Source organism: Chanodichthys erythropterus, chromosome 13 (genome assembly GCF_024489055.1).
Source record: "Chanodichthys erythropterus isolate Z2021 chromosome 13, ASM2448905v1, whole genome shotgun sequence".
Lineage (NCBI taxonomy): Eukaryota > Metazoa > Chordata > Actinopteri > Cypriniformes > Xenocyprididae > Chanodichthys > Chanodichthys erythropterus.
In genome coordinates, this window is record NC_090233.1 from 26,897,894 (window position 1) to 26,918,410 (window position 20,517).

General features: G+C 36.1%; 1 protein-coding gene across 3 annotated transcripts in view; it reads left to right on the top strand.

Annotated features, from left to right (window-relative positions):
- The first annotated feature begins 5,804 nt into the window (after window positions 1-5,804).
- Window positions 5,805-20,517, top strand: part of fibcd1b (fibrinogen C domain containing 1b) — a 124,946-nt gene continuing 110,233 nt past the window's right edge. For 2 of the 3 annotated variants that reach the window (XM_067408013.1, XM_067408014.1), the window contains exon 1: window positions 5,834-5,905. In XM_067408013.1, the coding sequence (XP_067264114.1) occupies window positions 5,834-5,905 (72 nt within the window). Of the gene's footprint in view, window positions 5,906-20,517 lie in introns of all 3 variants that reach the window. The other variant, XM_067408015.1, reaches the window with a different exon arrangement.

The window sequence follows — 20,517 nt, forward strand, 5'->3', positions numbered from 1 at the left end:
GAGATGCTGAGTTGCAGAGAAGGGGAGAGCATGTGATGTGAGAGCAAATCAATAAAAGGATTCTTTCCTTCTCTCTCCACTTTGCTCATTCTCTCTTTACTGCTGCAGATATAGCTTCATTCCCAACCAATCCTGGGAAGCAGTCTGGGAAAATCACTGCTCGTCTTTCTTTGCTACACTCTCTTCAATTCCACAATATCTTGTGGTCATTAAGGGTTACAATATACAAAGTTCATCCTACACTCTTCTCACCTTTTTTTCCCCTCCCTCAGTTTCTCTCTCACACTATCATTATTTATTAATAAGACTGCTTTCTTTGTCCACCTGGACCTTTTATTGATTTTTGGACTACACTGTTTGAAGGCGAGTGTGGCACATTTGTGTTTAATTACATTTTCAGTTTCTTTACATTTATCTCTTTGTGTGTGTGGATGACTTATTTCATGTCTAATAGTAGAAAACATATACTATAATTTGAAACTTTGGTTAACTGTCTCTTTCTGAATTGGATGAATTGTGTGAGGAGAATAATAATTGTAATTAGTTTCTTTTCTCACACTTTACAAAGAGAGAGTGGGAGTTTCTCCTGTACCAGCATTGTGTCATCCACCTGGATGATATGACGGCAACTACAGTGCATCAGAATGCCAATCACATCAGCTATAAGGGGAGATGATATGTGGTGTTGTCAGTCAGTGTACACTGAGATGATATTATGTATACTGTACAGTATGGACATCACAGTTTGGTGCATGCAATCAGATGACGAATACAGTCAGTCACGGGCGATCCATACTCCAATCCAGAAGGGGGCATGCGTGGTAATGCAATGCTGTTTGCTAACCGCCACAACAGGAAAAAGAGCGGAAGAAGAACAGTGCATACGCAAATGACCTGAGAGTTTGAAAACCAAGTCCACTAGATACTTCACATGCATCGAATGGATCTTTCTGCACTCATGGACAAAGGAGAATACTTTGAAAGGCTCATACACTCAACTGCGCGTGTAACACAGCGAAATGCGGAAAAGTATCGGAGGTATCAGATGGTTGGGCTTAAGCTTTGAATGTTTAAATATAGTTTAAGTAGAGCAAATTGTTTCACTCCTAATGCACAAGTTTTTATTTTTCATTATTCTAAGTATTTTGTACTTTTGTAACATGTGATGCTTATTAGCATTCATATTACTATATGATATTGGCTGTTTATTAGTACTTATAAAGCAGATATTAATGCCTTATTCTGTATGACAATATTCTACATCTCATAATCCTACCCAATACCTAAACTTAACAACTACCTTCCTAACCATTAATAAGCAGTAATTAGGGGTTTGTTGAGGCAAAAGTCATAGTAAATAGTTGTTTAATAATGAGAATTGGACTCTAAACAAAATTTTTCCTATTGTACTGAAATCATACCGAACCATGAGCCCAAAACCGTGGTATGTACCGAACCATGATAATAGCCTTTTTTTTTTTTTTTTAATTACCAGTGAGTTAGGACCTGTTTCAGTTCTTGACTTCATTTTATTCCTCAGTTTCAGACATTTGTTTCAATAATAGGTCAATGACATTCATAACACCTCTTCTATGATGGCATGGTTTTAATTTAGATTAATTAACATAAGCCTTTTAATTGCCTCTTTAAAAAGAAAAAAAAAAAAGTAGAAATGAAGATAGATTAGCCTCATACTGTAATTTACACAAAACTGCTTTACTGTTTGATATTTGGAAAAACTTCTGCTAAATCATTAAGTTACGTGGTGCAAAGACAAAGACATGGTTCAAGTTATAAAATATCATGTGGTGTGATTCCCCAAAACCTTTAGTATATTAAAAAGGTCAAATATTAATTATATTTATGAATTAATTTTTCATGATATTTAAAAAAAAAAAAAAAAAATTGTTTTGTAAAAAATAAATAAATATTGTAACTATTAAAAAAAATGTTAAAAAAATATTGTAAATATTTAAAAACGTCAAATAATAATTTACTTGGTTACACCACATGACATTTTTAGAATCATTAACTTTAAAACTTTCTTCAAAATGGTATGTAAGTTTCAAAACCAACACAAATACAAAGACAACAAACTTGACACACCTGTTTTTGGGGCTTATGCTTTTTTTTTAATTATTATTATTATTATTATTATTATTATTATTATTATTATTATTTCAAAACAACTGTCCCTCTCCTTCTCCCTCACTTCTTAAATGTTTTACAAACTTTGACTCTGGCATTTGAAAAAGAGCATGCAGGCCACTGCCTCTTCACAGATCTCTGCTTCTCTCCTCAAGCTCCACCATCCGTGAAAACACACACTTCTGTAAGCACACACATAGATAGAGCAACATGTTTAATGTTAAAACAGAACATATAGAGCCAAGACAACTCAGACAAACAAACAAAGAATAAGCTGTAAATACACTCTAAAAGCTGGTGTCCACATTTATCATGGCAAGGTTTGCCCTCCTCCTTTTCAGTTTAAGTCTTTCCAAAAGTCCCTTGCCTAAGGCTTCTGGCTGAGATGCAGGTCTTACTGGATGCTCCAACTAACACACACACACACACACACATGTTTGTTTTTGTGAATTGTGGGGACTTTCCATAGACTTCAATGCATTTTACACTGAACAAACTGTACATTCTATCCCCCTACCCTGCCCCTACCCCTAAACCTAACCCTCACAGGAAACTGTGCAAACTTTTACTTTTTCACAAAAACTCATTCTATATGATTTATAAACCCATTTACATTGTGGGGACCGCTGGCTGGTCCCCACGATGTAGGTGAACTCAGGTTTATATTACATCATGGGGACATTTGGTCCCCACAATGTAATATAAACAAAAGCACACACACACACACACACACACACACACACACACACACACACACACACACACACACACACACACACACACACACACACACACACAGTTTGTTTTGCTATCAAAGTGAGGACATTCCATAGGTGTAATGGTTTTTATACTGTACATTCTATCCCCCTACACTACCCCTACCCCTAAATCTACCCATGACAGAAAACTTTCTGCATTTTTACATTTTTCATAAAACATTGTTTAGTATGTTTTTAAAGCTATTTTAAATATGAGGACTCATGAAATGTCCTCATATTTCATGTTTACATCGTAATACCAGTGTAATGCCCATGTCATTATACAAATTTGTGTCCTCGTAAATCACACACACACACACACACACACACACACACACACACACACACACACACACACACACACACACACACACACACACACACACACACACACACACACACACACACACACACACACACACACACACACGCACGCACCCCCACACACACACACACACACACCAAAAGTTCTTCTCTGTGGACTATCAAGTAGTCTCAGCGTGGGGCGGTTGTTTCCTGGGGCCTTGTAGAGGGTTTAGACTCATCTTCAATCCTGTTACATCAAAGTTTGCACACTCTTGTCCACACTTATATGTAGCTTGCTGTGTGCCATCCTATGAGATGAGAGTAAAAAATTAGTTTTTTTTTTCAGTTGCTAACAAGCATTGTTCAATATCGAAACCACATTTTCAAAACACTTCACACAGTCTGCATTAGCAGCATGAATGTTGGCCAAACAGTTAATCTCACCTACAAAACTCACTCAGACCAACATAACACTGGCAACAATTCTCATTCAGAAAACACACATTTCATTTACAAAACAAAAACAAAACACTAACAGGAAGCATTGCATAATTGATGAACTTTTCTTTTTGTTTCAATGATTTTCCACATAAATCAGTTCTTCATATAGAATACTGTAACACAATTTCACTTTATTGAAAGCATTTGTAACACGAATGAATCAGAAATTAATCAAAATTTCATTTTTTTTTTTTTAATATGAATATAGTACTTGAAAATTATAACCAAAAGGTGAAAAAAGAGGGAAAAAACTCCAGGGCTGCAATGATAAAAAAAAAAAAAAATAAAAAATAAAAAAATACATTCTACACATTACTGTAACAACATGTGTAGTTGTTCATTATAGTAAATTACAGTGATGGTTCTAGTCTGCTCTCTCTCTTGCATTGGAGTGGGTGGAATTTCAGCTAAAATTACATTAGCTTGTAATGATTTTTTTTTTTATTATTATTATTATTGGCTATAAAATTGAGAATATTTTAAAATAATTACCGTATAAATGCTTGGAATTTGCCATCATTCTGTTTTGAATGTGTTTTTAATCATTTTGAATGCAGTGTGTTAGCATTAGAAAAATGTGCTGAAAATACATAGCATTTTGCATGTTGTGGAGAACGAATGGGGAAAAGAGTTCTTGAATTTTTTTTTAGCTCAGTACAGTAGCCTGACTAACCCAGTATCATAATACATTTCCATGAATCTTCTTGTATGATTAATATCTCCTGCATTATTTGTTTAATTGCAAGGTCAATGCCGAAACCAAGGGGGATCCATGGCAGCATCCAGCCAGGACCATCAATCACTAAATGCAGTGCTGCTCATCATCAGTTTTTGTTATATGTTGTTGAGGCCTTCAGTAAAGTTGTTAATGAAACAGGTTTTTTTTTTGTTTTTTTTTTTTTTTTTTTTTTGTAATAACTGTGCATGTTCAGTAATTGTGGGGAAGATGTACGCTAACTGTTGCTAAACCGAGATGATCGCCTTATTAATCTCTGTGCTGTCAGATATAATTACCGGAAATTGTCAAGGGTAGACTATCTAATGAATAACATGACAAAAACATCTGTGAGTCCATTGTCCATCATTTTGACTAGGCTTATACCATTAAACGAACTATACCCATTTAAAAACAACTTTAGCTATTGTGTTGCGTCTAGCTGGAATTCAGTTTGACTTCAGTCTCTCACACAGTCTTTAGTGACGTGTCCTTTTCTTGCACGTTGAGTTGATCAGAGCAAAGTGGGAGTTTCTTGAACTAGACGAGGGGTTTGAGAAGTCATATCAGTGTAGGTGCATGGGAGCGAAAAAATAAATAAATAAACTGAGCGCGCTCCGGGAGCGCGCTTAACGGACAGCTTCTGACGCTCGAGGAGAGAGAGCTTAGCTCACGAGCAGGAACCCCGTTAATCTGGGCTAGTCTTGTCAAAACGAGACACACCGTCGCCGTCTGTCCGGTAAACTAGGACAGCCGAGGAAACGGATTGAATTCCCTTACAGCCAACTTGTTCCCTTTCGAAACACCAGCGCGCGCTGCGTTTGAAGAAACATCTTTAACCGCCACATTCTATCCATCCCGCTAATGGCTCGGGAATATAAAGTTGTATCACTTTTAATCGACTGAACAGATTATTCATTTTTTGACAGAAACATCTGGATTTTTTTGCCATTTGGTGGCACTGGCTTGGATATACACGCGCGCGACTTAATTTCGCGCCGTTTTTTCTCCTTGTTACTTAGTGTGGAATATCTGAGGACTTTATTCAACGCTCCGGGAGGAAAGAAAAAAAGCTCGAAAAACAACTTTATGGAAATTTGAGAAGTTTTATTTATTTATTATTATTTTCCTTATCAAGTACGTATGATATTACGATGTGTGTGGTGGTGGAGTCTTCGCCGCCCCTTTTAGACCAGAATTAGTCAGTGTGGTCCTGGAGTAGAGGCTAGATCAGTGTCTTCTCGATCTCGCGCACTCTCCTCACTATCCTTTTCCTATTTCCCCCAAAGGTTATTTGTCTATACCCATGGAATAACTGATAAGGAAAACGACTGAACGACAAGGTGTCTTGTTTTTCCACCGCCTGTAACTGACAGGCGGTTTAGGTTTGGCTCTTCTCTGGAGAATGCTCAATGATCGATGGGGAACCATGAACAGCTCACCGGAACTCGAAGACGGACAGCGGGGCAAAAACCAGGTGTGTCCCCCACTTCGCATAATATACTAAATGTAGTTTTAGAATGAGACACAATAGCTACTCATCTGTCTGTGTGTGTTGGTACAGACAGAGAACAGTGAATAGCACAATGAGTTGAGTGCGGCTTGTGCCTGTCACTCCGCATAAGCGCGCCCGTAGATCATGCGTGCGGCAGAAAGTGGCTATTTTGTTTTCCGTTTATGCGGGTAGCTGAGGAAAAGGGCGCCAGTCGTGCGGAATGCAGCTGCTCTGTTGATTTGGCAATAAGTACTGTGGTGATATAGTGGGGAAGGGGGAACTTTTAATTTTTGATTAATGAAGGAAAAATCAGATACATTTTTTGTTTGTGGCATTGATGTTGATGTGTTGGGATTGATTAAAACATACATGATTGGGTAAAGGATAAGCTACAGAGACACTTATTTTGTTAAGTGGCTTATGGTGAATTCCTGTTTTAATGGACAGTAGTGATTTATAATCTGGTTTCAGTATTGACCAAGTCTATGTATTTGTTAGTGGCATTACTGGTGGAACAAGAGACATATCTGGAAATAGAACCCTTAAAGCGTGCGCGCGCACACACACATTCATTCATTCAAACATAATGAAAAACAAAACACATAGCTATCAAAAGCAATATCAAAACCAACACATAGCTCAATAAATACTCAAGGCTTAAGTACACACCCACACCATTACACAATCAACTACACAGACTGTAGAGGGAGAGTAGACAGTGCAATTAGTATTCAACTTGTTTTTTCCCCCTCATCTCAGTCTTCATTCATCTCGATGTTTATTCATACTTTAAGGCTTTTTTAAAGGTTAAACCAAGAATTTTAAGCCACTGTACCACAGTCTGTTCTGTGTTTCTTTGTATTTGTATTAGAGAAATTGTTCTTCTACAATGACTGAAGGTATCCTGATCTGCTCTTGTCTGAGGTCTTTGGATTTAAGTTGTGTCTGCTAATGAAATTAACATCACACACTTTTTTGTTTGTTTCAATGTAAAGGTGCCTGCATTAGCAGCTGATAAATGTCAGTTCATGTCATTTTGGTTGCCAATTGTCTTTTTATCCTGTTGGTGAGCTAGGCTTAGATGTTGTGCAGAAGTAACAGAATACATTTAGAATGTATATGGTAACAAAATTGGGATCTGTTTTTAGGCTTTTGATATGTGATTTACAAGTCAGTTTTTAATCAATGTAGAAGTTCCCAGGATTTTCTCAGCACACACACACACACACACACACACACACACACACACACACACACACACACACACATGTTTGTTTTTGTGAATTGTGGGGACTTTCCATAGACTTCAATGCATTTTACACTGAACAAACTGTACATTCTATCCCCCTACCCTGCCCCTACCCCTAAACCTAACCCTCACAGGAAACTGTGCAAACTTTTACTTTTTCACAAAAACTCATTCTATATGATTTATAAACCCATTTACATTGTGGGGACCGCTGGCTGGTCCCCACGATGTAGGTGAACTCAGGTTTATATTACATCATGGGGACATTTGGTCCCCACAATGTAATATAAACAAAAGCACACACACACACACACACACACACACACACACACACACACACACATCTGCACTGGTGGACTGGAATTGATTGAGACCATTTTTTGCTGACAACAGTCCATGCTGGGCTCCATATATGCATTTTAAATTATTGACTGTAAGTGACTGTTCCTTTGGAAATTGGTCAGTATTTTTGTGATGTGTTTTAGCTGAGGAAGTTAGTTATGAGAACAATGTTACAGAAACATTATGATCCCATAATATCCCATATTTATCCATTGCACATTCATGTTGTCCTAAATTGGTTAAGACGGTGCACTTTTTTGTCAGTGTAAAGATTTTAAAATAAAAATTAAGTTAAATCTTTAACAGTATACTCAAACTTACACCTACTGTATCCAAATGCCTGTTTGTTAAAAAATCAGGACCATGGACAGCAACAACCACACGCTATGTGTCACAATCAACCATGGACAGAACCTGTGGAGTACTAACTTTATGAACTAATTGTTTACAACCAACATAACCACAAGACAACTACTGCTAATAAAAACAAAGATTTATGCAGTTAGACTTTGGACTTATAGGTACTAAATTATAGGACCCTGTGACAACTTGCCCTAGTCTCCCCCTTTAGGAGAAAGTGTGAATTGAAATGTTTACTTGGCAACAGTTCATATCAGGATAATCCTGATTGTTAGGCAGTTAGATTGCTTGGTCTCTGTCATGAATGTCTTAAAATACCTTACGGTCTCACAAGATTTAAAAAAAAAAAAAAATGAAGGAATGAAGTAAAGCAAGGATTTTCAAACCATTCATGCACTGCACAGTTTGGATGTCTCTAAATGTGAAATGCCAGGATCATATATATATATATATATATATATATATATATATATATATATATATATATATGTAATATATAATGATCAGCAAATGTGCAATACAACTGCACCATGAGCAATAAACCTCAAATGAATAATACAGTGGCCATAAACAAACAATGTAGGACATTCTGTACAGCTGTAATGAAGAGGGCAGTTTACAATGGTATGCTAAATATAAAGCTAAAAAATGAAGAGCAGTGACAAATCACACCGCTCATTCACAGATTGAGCTATGAATGACTAATGCTTTCTCCCTCTATGGAAAGAAGGGAGGAGACAGAGACATGAAGAGACAAGTTTGAGTGATGTCAGGTAGGACTGGAAGGGAGTTCTGGGGATTCCTGTTTGCTTTAGGATACGCTGCAAGGCAAACACATACATATATGTTTACGTACCTTAAATTAGCATTATACAGCATGATTCCCTGTTGAAACAAGTGCTTTGTTTATGCATGAATTGAAATGCTACCATCTCTTGAATTTGCCTAACATGCTTTAACTGTGTGTGGCAGAGTGCTTTCTCTATATGTGTCCTTGTGAATATCTTTGTTTGTTTTTCTTCCAATGCCTTTCTCATTTTCTTATTCTCCTCTTGTATATCTTTTTCTCTGCTCTTTTCCTCCCTCTCTCTCACCATCTGTCTCTTACCTTGCCTCACCCTGTCAGTCAACCTCTAACTTTTTTTCCCTCCATCAGGTCAAACACTGACGGTTTCGTCAATAGAGGCCTAGGGGGGCATGATTGTTTTCTTTCTTTTGTTTTCCATGTTCTGCCTTTCCCTTGAACCTCCTCTGACTTTCCCATCTATCCCTCTCTGTGTTATTGCATTCTCTGACATACTGTATATGCACACTAAAAGGAACATGAGCTATGCACGCAGACACATACACACATCATCACTGAAGAGCACTACAATGATGAATCGAGATTTGCCTTGGCCATGTTGTGCAGAGTATTATGCCCTCACATGCTGATGGAACTCTCCACCCTGCAGCTGTGTGCTGTGTTAGTACCTGTATTCTCTCTTCCTTACAATCCATTTCATGCTACGCATTCAGCATCACATGTGACAACAGCCTCAAGTCATTAGCCATTGCTGAAAAATGTATGAAATGGAAACTTTATGCTGCACTTATAGTTTTCATATACATATGTAGTGAAATTTTCATAGATTTAGGCTGAGTCATAAATTGTGGTTATGGGTTAAGCATGTTGAAGTGCACTTACTGCGCAGATGAGAAACTATGTAAGTGGCATGTATTTTTTGCTGTTATTTTTGTGTGTGTGTGGTGGGGGTGGTTACACTCATTGTTAGATGGATTTCAAAATGCCTCATTGCATTCAGGATTACCTTTTCTATTGTAGATCAAGTTTAGAATCTTTGTATTTACTTACTTTTTACCTCACCATGTACAGTGACCTTCCAAAGTTTGAAAACAACCCAAGTTGGGTTTTCAACATTATCTATCAATTCTTCATCATTTGCATTAAAGGTGCAGGATGTAAGAATTATGTCCACTAGAGGTTGCTAGAAGCCTATATTCAAAACAAAGGTGTAACTTGATGATGCCAAGTTTAAGAGCGGAATCTTGGGACATATGGTCTCCACCTCAATGGACGGTGCAAAAGAATCGGGATAGGACTCTGGAAGAAATCATGTTCATGGATGCGATTATTAACATTATTGTAGTATGAAGCAGAGTGTTGTGGGAGCTGAATGAGGCCGCTGGAGCGATTGCGCAACACACGCCTCACGAGCAGCGGAACTTTTATTATGACACAGTCGCCGGCACCGCTTCCGCTTTTCCGGTCATGAGTATGAGGTAACACAGCTCTGTTTATCATATTAGATACATTTGAGTGTGTTGAAAATTATGTTAATATAACGTTACTCTGTGCGTTTGTTCAGCAGCTGCTATGAGACACTTGTTACACACTGCAGTAAGATAGATCAATTTTAGAATATCATATTAAATGCTGGATGTCTTGTGTTGATAAAAGGAATGGAAAATTTTTTAAAACGTATTGTATGGTGGAGAAAATTCTGCATTGCTTTTACTAAAAATAAAGCTGCATCTGATTATGCTATGTTAGCTACTTGACAAAATAGTGTTTTTCTCTGAGGCATGGTAAAGCATGCACTGTAAAACTCAATAAGTTCAGAATACTCAAAACATTTGAGGAAACTTATTACCTCAAAACATTTAAGTTAACTAACTTATTTTTTTTAAGTTAGTAGAACTTAATTTTTTTGTGACAAGTGGGGCGGGGCCGAGAGCCATGGAAGTGGAGCAATGCTAGTGTGGTGCACAGGTGTCTCTCATTAACAATCACATCACTGGCATTCCTTCGCTCCCACAGTTCTCAGCCTCGCCCTACTCAAGTACATATAGTTAATTTACATAAACATCACATTCAAATCTTGGTTAAATGTTAGTTAGCAAAAAACACATGCTATTATAATTATCAAAAAGACTGTCAATATATACTTGCATGTACATAATAAAAACAACATACAGTATATGTGGTCTTAAAAGTTTTGCAGCCCATCCTCAACCTAACCACACGGTCTACTCTTCACCAGAATGGTAACCCTACAAAACTAACATAACAGAACCCCTGTCAATCCCAACATAACACAACATTAAACACTAACTTATGTCTCCCTATGTTAATCTTATGCAAAAACACACAAAATAACACTTTATTTCAACATTTAGACAGTCTGATGCAAAGCATGCTGGGAATTAGAAATCTGCTGCAACTAAAACAGTTTAGTTTACTTGAAATATGTCAGTGCTGTGAACTCAAAAGTAAAAGAAAGTTTTAAATACTCATAACTGTTAATTTAACTGAACTAATTTGTTTAATTTAAGTTTGTCCTACTCAAACGAATTAAGTATTTTGAGCATTAGGGTTTACAGTGTGGTACTCACTAAAAAATCAAGAAAATTCGATTTTAAACTATAAGACTAAATGTGTTGCAGTATAACAACAATTAGTTTTCTGTCTATAAATATATCAAAGCAGTTGTTCCCTCGTCTATTAAACATGTAAAATATTTCCATGGTTTCTACAAAATAAAACCGGAAACCGAGGGTTAACGTGGGTATGAAGCCATTTTTTCAGGCGACTCCTCACACATTCTGGAGCCTTGGTTAAAATTGCAATTTTCTCACGATTTACAAATAGTTGGAAACATTTGGGATATTGTAAGTACTCAAGTGAACAAAATATATAACACTGGCCTAGTGGTTTTTGATATTTTACTGCAAAAATGTTACATATTGCTCCTTTAACAAGGGACAATGCAATCAATGCACAAGCTGCTGCACTTTGAGAGTTTAAAATTAAGAGCTCTAACACATGTTCAGTGTGCAAAAAAAAAAAAAAAAAAAACATTTAAAGGGGACTCAAACCTCTCTTTTTAGTTGTGATATAGTGTCTCAGTCTACAGCACATGCAGAGATGGAGTTCACTTTATTCATTCACTGTAAACTGAGCCGTTCTAAGATGTGGAAAACACCGGATCACGATCTGACCGTGTGAGCAAAGTGTACTTCGCTTTGAAACACGCAGCACAAACATATTTAATTAAATTGCAGCCTCTTGCAATTTTTTTAAGGGCAAAAAGCCATATTGCGCGTTTGATTTTAGTTCGCTTGACAGATACTTTGGCAACGCAATGGCGCAAAACAACATCAGAGAACCTTTATGTTATTATGAGAAGTTTTTAAATATTTTTGGTTCATTATGAAACTGTGGCAGCACAGATTAGACTATGATGGGCCGTTACTCTAGGTAATTAATGGTAAACACTACTAGAGCTATTTTAAATCTTTAAATCTAAACTGTGTTTAGATTTGACAGTTGTGTGCTAACTTTAATTGGCAATCAGTCAGTACAGCTATAAAGGTATGCTGCCTCAATAATATGAAAAAAAAAAAAAAAAAAAAAGAAGAAGACAGTTAAGCCAAATTGAATCCAAAAAAAATTGGAATACATACTTTGATAGATATGCTTCTGTGTTTCCATACTCTGGTTATAAATTAAACTCATCAAAGGGCTGTTCTTGCTAATGCAGAGAGAATCCTTATCAATGCTCCACTGATGGTAATTTGTCTATAGTCTAGTACAGTTTGATTGGTGGCTAAGAAGTTCTCCTGAACAGTAATGATAGGAAGCTAAGTAATACAGCAAAGTAACTGAATCATTTATGAACAACAAACGTGTTAATCTGCTTATAAAGAGGGAGATGAAGAGAAAGAAAGGATTGGGGGTAGGGATTGTACAGCCCCTACTGTGTTGATATGGTATAGTGGTTAAAGTTCAGGGCTGGTCACCAGAGCCATGAGCAGTCAACATTGTGCAAGACATTTAACCTCAGGTTGCTTCAGGTGGTCTGTCCTTGTAATAATTGTACTGCGAGTCACTTTTGCCCCTCTGATAAATAACTATTTACTTTGTACTGTTAGTGGCTTAAATACTACCAAAATATAATCTATTGGGGCTTTCATGAAAACAAAAGCCATTCTAAATATTGATTAAACAATGTTAAATTGTTTACTTTGTTCACATTTTATCCTGAATCCTGGATAGTTAGGATGTAAGATTTTAAACTGTACACTTGCAAACCTTAATGTTAATGTTTTATTTGCCTATTTATGAGTTTAGTAACATTCAATACAGCACATACACATCCTGTTTTAATAACTGTCTATTTGCTTGTGAATTTTTGGCCACAGAAGACTGCTCTGCCTTTTAAGCCACCTAAAAATGTAAAAACAAACAATACAGTATCTGGTTAACTTGGTCTCTGTCACTATTGACATTTTATTTTTTCTTGTAGATGCTGAAACTAAACACAGTGATGCTTCTAGACAGTTTCCCTGACTGTACATAATGCATGATGATAATAAATAATGATTGGTTGATTGTTGCTAAACAGCTGGCTATCACATTTTACCTTCACAATTCAGTGTGCTCTTCTCTGGAGCACAGTTTCATAACCCAGAGATAAAAGATGGCCCATTCTTCTTAAAAATGATATGCCTTTGTGCTTTTTTCAGAGTTACCTAGTGCATTGTGAAAATTACTTTTCAGTTCTATTTTCAGGCTGTTTTTAGATATTGGGATCTCATACTGCATTATTTAATGAATTTCAAATTCATTAAGACATTAAGACAAAACAATTCACTTAGAAGGATTTTTATAGTTTGTAGGACTTTTTGAGTCACAGATTGTAAGAAATATGAAATCATGTAAATCATTAGTAGAATACAATAGTAGTACACATGTTAGACCAACAATTATTCCTGAAACGTTGTACTTACTATCCAAACAAAGACTGGATAATCAGTTTTGTACCATGAATAAATTATACAATAGTGTAACACTATTATTGTTGTGCTGTTTGTTGATTTTATGTCATTGTTGTTGTTGTTGTTGTTGTGTTTGTCATCACTGTTATTTTTTTGTTTGACAATGTAATGCATTTATATTATTATTTATTGATGTAGATTGGCTCTGTTATTGAGATTTGTGTGTTTTTATGTCTATGTACATCTTTGTAAACCTTTTGAACATGATGTCTCTTGCTTTGCAAAATGTTTGCAGAGTTAACTTAATTTAAAAAGAAAGAAAGAAATATTTAATTGCCTGGCCATGACAAAGATTTTTTGGCTGAATGATACATTTTGCATTTAGGGAATGAACAAATTCAAATTGGCTGGTGTTACTGAGGACAATTCATCTTAAGTTGTTGAGAGAACTCAAGCATCTCATTTCATCATGTTACCTTGATTTTTTTTTTTTTTTTTTTTTTTTCTTTTGCTGTTTTGAGAAGTGTCGTCTTATGAAATACATAGTAGCTGTAGAGAACTGCAGCCTTGCTAGAAAGGTGAAACTTAAAAAATAAAATCATGAGTCAAAACATGAACTGTGTGGTTGCAGTTGCAGTTGTCAATTTAGATATTAAAGTTTAATATTGAATAAATCAAACTATTTGAAGCTGTTTTATATGAATACAGCAGTTGTTGGCTGCCAGCTCAAGTATTCTATAGTTTTGTGCTATTGTAAATAGTGTATGTATAGTGTTCATTTTGGCTTCTTTGCACTTAAGCCTGATTTCTTAATGAACCTGGACTTGTTGATTTATTGTGTTTTGAAGTCAGACACCTGGAATCAAGTGAATGTTCAAAAGAGCAGAGAACTTGAAAAAAATCACTTAATTATTCTTGCATATAAAAGTTTAATTTTCGTGAAAAAGGCAAATAACGTCAGGCAGCAATAAGGCAAGTGTTCGACATTCCTAGGCTTTGGTAGATTTCTGAAGTCATACACTAAATTGACTGTTATCCACATGCATTAGGTTGTTGATAAATTATATCATTTAGCATTATTTTGCTCGTCTGCTCTGTGTTTGTATATGTTTATGCTTATGTGTGTGGTATATAGGAATGTGGATGTGTGAGTTGATTTAACACAGAGTGGTAATAGCATCATTAAGGCGGAATGATGTGATCAGGAATGTCAAGGTTAATCACTGAGCTAATTACAGCCAAGAGATAGAGATTAAAGGAGGGGAAAAAGAGAGCAAGAGAGAGCAAGAGACAGTTCACCTTTTCAAGATTTAGCGGTCTGTAACCACATCTCATATCTTGAGGACTTCAGCAACAAACAGTTTGTCAGATGATGACTGTATGGGGGCGGCAGCTATTAGGTTTGCTAATGGCAGTAGTTTCACATAGCGTTTTTTGAAAGACCAATAAACTAACAGATTGCGTGAAAGATTTGAAAAGCGAAGGGGCGAGAAAGAGACTCACATTGCAGGTTTCACACTAAAGATCCAAGCCCACAGTAACAGTAATCCAGCACATGAATTATTTACACTGCGTCTAAACTCAATCTAGCGAACACAGATCAATTCCTCTGCACAACATATGGGGGAGGAAAAAGAAGGGATGGATGCAAGGAGGGAGGGAGAGCGAGAGGGGGCAGATTAATAAATGAATTTAAGAAGTTATTCAAATGCTAAATTATTTACATGTCAAATCAATTTGAAGAGCTGAGAATGGATAGCTGCAAGATTGCCTCATTTTAAGGCAGTGCAGAGGGGTTGAAGTGAGGTGAGAGAACCGGATAAGAGGCACTGGGAAAGAGGCCAGAGGATTAAATAAATAAAACATGTGAATTTATGACCAGTGACCACTTATTTGCTAAAAATCCAGTATAAGAAGGTGACTCCACCAGAAACCATGAAGTACTATGTGTTTTTTGCCTCGTGAAACCCTAGAACAAATCCCTGAAAAACAATCTACTGTTTAAAAGGCCATTTTTATATACACTCCCTCTTGTTTTCCAGCATGTATAAATCAATGAAAGCAGGACCAACATTAGTGGTGTTGAAACTACTGAGGGCAAGTGAGATCAGTTTAAGTGTAGCTGCTGTAAGTGTGCTGCAGGTCCATTTACATTTAAATTCATTCCCGTTTGTGTATAGGCATTATCTGTCAGACAACCTCTAGTCTTCTTAGCTTTCCTCATGACAGTTTAATCATGTTTTAATTTTTAGTTTTTTTATTAGTGCTCTAAGGCCAAGTTCACACTGTCAGTTTTTGGGATTGACAACCGCATTTACTTACAGGTGTGAGTCTCGAAATGTCCCATTCACATAGCAACTTAGCGTCTGGAACACTGTCTGTATGAATGTGCAGCGAGAGTCAAGCCCGTATTCTCTTACTAGTAACCATAACGACAGTGACCAATGTAATATTAAAGATGGCGACATCCATTAAACTGAAGAGTCTCATCACATTTGACATGACAAGAGACCAACGGAACCGCGAGTGTATCCATTCAAACTTCATTAACCAACAGCAGCATCTAAACACACGAGAGCTGGAGTGTTTAACCACTGCACTCGCGTGTCGCGTCCTTTGCGACGTCTCGCGCATGACACGGCATTTGAATTTGGAAAAGAAACACAAAACTGACGGGAGCCGCTCTGGTGAAGAACAGTGACTGGATCTAACACCCTAAGATGACGCACAGCATATCTCTGTCGCTGTAAGTTACCAAAAGTGAAACCATACACAAAACACCGGCTCTCTCGCACTGTATGACGTGACAGACAACTAGTTGTCCAGTGCGGTTCCGTTCACACAGCGCGAAAATTCCGAGAATCCGGTTGCGAGTCCTGAAAATTTACGGGTGTGAGTTTGGTTATAGAATGCAGTTGTCACACCCGTAAATAACAGTACTGTGTGTGAACGTAACCGTATTAAGGACTCAGATACAGCACTGACAACCGTATTCTGCTGCTGTGTGAACGTGGCCTAACTGTTAGCAGTTTAAACCGATACTTTTTTTTTAGAAAGTAACAAAAACAAAACACGGAGTAGATTGAGCGTGCAGCGGCACAGACACACAAGCTTGTCGAGCGCACATCCCTTTTTCACAGACATTGCTGGAAAGTTTGTAGTTCACTCGGATATGTCAATAGGAAAGAAGGTAAATTGAGGCACATTACCAACGTTATCTCATGGTAAAAAGAGAGAGAGAGAGTGCACTTCTGTTTAAGGCTGGGCGATATGACCAAAATCTTTTGATTTTTATGATATCAAAATTTTCCATATCATTAAAATTTATAATAATTATCATCAATTTCAATATAATTAAAAAAATTAATACTAACCTAAAAAAACTCTCAAGCTTACTAAAGACAAATATACTGTGATAAAGAAAGAGCAAAGAAAACAAACTACAACAGAACAAAGACAAAATGGACCTACATGAAAAAACTTCAAGCACTAGAAAATGTATAAAGTTATCAACGGTATAAAAACAATGCATAGTCTTCTGTGTAAATTAAATATACATTTATTCTTATTAAAGTTACAAAAGCAAGCAGTGAGAGATTTTCTCTCTTTTTTGTTGTTTGATTAGCATTAATAATGACAGAAGGTAAATTTGGATGCTGTCCCTTTAAGACTGACTGCACCAATCCGTTAACTCGAGCCTTGTCTTTCTCAACTGTACCTTCACTTAAGACAAAAATACACTCTTTATATTCTCATTTATGCATTTCATCACTCTGAAGTGTCAATAGTGCAGTATATTTACATACTACGATACATACGATATAGCAAATTTTCTAACGATAGACATTTTATTTTGTGGTAACGATATATATCGTCATATCGCACAGCCCTACTTCTGTTGCATGCTCTTGATTGCTGATCGCTCACTCAGCACACATGCACACTAAATCCTATATGCTGTTACATGATTTATGTATAACGAGTGGTTCCCTACATTATTACAGGACTTTTACATGACACAAACATCCAAAGTGCGCACCTAGAAAGCTGCATCTCAGAAATCCCTTTCATGTCTTCTTGCTAAATTATTTTAAAATGGCCGTCTTTCCGAGTATCCTAGGAAATATAGTGGGTAATGTAAAGTAAACGTAAGCAGTTGAGAAATAAAATGCATGTGTATCAGTATGCCTATAATGGATTTGTGCATTTGGTCTTAAAGGGACAGCAGCTTAATAAACCTGCTGCTGTGTATTTAATGTTAATCAAACAACAATTGACAAAGAAATCACTCTCTGCTCTTGACTGAATGACTTTTGTAAAGATTAATCTATATTTAATTTATACCATGAAGACTATGCAGTGTTATTTTATATTTGATTACTGTACCTGAAAACTACTGTTAGTAAACCTGAAATTTTATTTCATTTGTATTTTTGTTCTTTTGTATTTATTTGTGCTATTTGTAATTGGATACTGACTGTTTGCTGGTCTTTAATAATGTTTTAATAATGTAGCTTTTGCTGTAGTATCAAAATTGTAATAGAGAATTGTGATATTTTACTGGTATCTAAAATTTGAAATACTAGGTGCGTTTACATGGAGCATTGTAATCGGTTTAAAAGTCCAATCCAAATTAAAATGCTCCATATAAACACCTCAATAGGAATAAAAATGCCCAAACTGAATGAAATTGTAATCAGTTTGAGAGGGTTGGGATAAACCTTTCTATAAACCGAACAAAATAAAAACTCTGCCATGTAAATGAGTTAAACCGATTATTTTGCGTCTACGTCATCACGTCAAGAGGTCAGGGGTCATCAGATTGCACAATGGCGGCAGCAAAATCAAACTGGAGTAAAACTGAAACAACACATTTATTAAATACACTGAAGAAACTTACTACATTATACAGACCTTTATTCACAGGCTTCTGCTTTTCTTTGGAGGGAGGGGTAGTATTGAGATGCTGCTTAGAAATGCACAACCACGAAAAAGGTCAGCTTCCTGCGCCTGTCTTTTCCTCTTACCTTCAAGCAGTAATATGCTAAAATTCACACTGTTGCTTGATTAAGAGCAACACTTAACGCAAAAATAGCACGGATACGAAATAATGGAACTCCACGTTGACAGGAGGCAGCAATGTGCGCATGTCACAAAGTCATTCCGATTGAAAACGCCAGCATATGTAAACGTCATATTGGATTTGATAATGTCTCATGTAAACAGTCCACCGAATCTTTCAATCGGAATGATTTTAATCGGAATGACAAAAAAGTGTATATGTAAACGTGGTCTTGGACTCAACCAGGCCAGTAGAAAAAAAAATCCTTAGTTTATCCTTAATTTTATCTTTAGGGATCCTTAAAAATCCCTAAAGATAAAATATTATAATTCAATAGAATGAACAGTGAAAGTAACAGGAGCTTGTACATTTTAACAGGCATAATCAAGTATGAAAATACCTGAAAGAAATATATATTTGTTTAACAAATAAAATCAATGAATATGATTCATATTCCTTTGGTTTTCTACCTAATATATTTACAAATTACAAATGCAGTGAAATACAGGTATCAGTACTGGTATCAGCGAGTACCAAAAATGAAAGCATCAGTATCGGCCTCGTTTGGAAAAAAGTGGTATCGGTGCATCCCTATTTTTTTCTCTTGCAATCTATTTTCTGAAAGCCATTTAATTTTGCAGTTTTTATTAGCAGACATATATCACAACCATATTGGTTTTTAAATTATATCCAATTGGTGTTTTATTTTTATTTTATTTTATTTTTTATTTTTTTTGGTATATAGTTTTTAATGTTTATTAGCTATCGACCATAACATGAAAATAATTATCTGTTTATTAATATCAATCAGAATTTTAAAATTGATGCATCCCTAAAAATGCACCATTGCAGTTAGTATGTAGCTGAGCAACTCAGTTCTTTGAAAACAAAAAGATTTAATGGCTTCTATGAGACATATTTCTTATAGCACAAAATAACTTTTTTCGGTGTGTTCAGGAAGAATCACTGTTCCTCTTCATGCTTTCACTATGCATAATAAAACCAATGTCACATAATTCAACAGGAATCATATTTTAAACAGTGAGCACAAATCCATTCGTCTGCAGTATTCTTGCGCTGACTGAGCAAAAGTTTGGTGCAGACCTGAAGCAGTATTTGAAAAACATAATGACTTTCTCCATCTGAGTGACTTTGGGCCACAGGTGTACTTTATAATGAGTCTCTTACTTTATATGTGTGTGTCTCAGATATGACTGACTGCTACTGTGATTGATAGGATTGGAGATCTGCCACTCAAAACTCAAGCTAAAACATATAGAGACAAACAAACAGATGATGAAAACCTTTCACGAAAACGAGAAGCTGATTTGGATTGTAGCCTACCTGTCAAATACTGCCTTCAAAATAATTATTTTAAATACTTACTGCATTAGTATTACATAATGAAGTTTTGTGTTCTAAAGGTGATTTAAAACAGGTGCTGCAATAATGGATGTGTAAGGCAAATTCAATTGCATAAGGGCTCAGCAATAGCAGTAAATGAAGTGTGCTTTAAAGGTGCTCCAAGCTACTGTGGAGATACTGTCAGGCTTTTAAATGAGCCCAATTAAAGGCAAGGAAAGCCAAATGGCAATTTTATCATTAGCTCTTCTGAGTAATTCACTAAATTAGCACAGCTCTTGTTAAAGTTTAATTTTTGAAACATTCTGAATAGATGGTGATAATTGCCACAAGCTAATAATGAGTTTTAGGCTAACTCACTTTAAACAGGGCTCAAAATGAGGTTTGCATAAATTGTAGATGATCATTGTTAGATATGTAAGACATTTAGCATTTGTT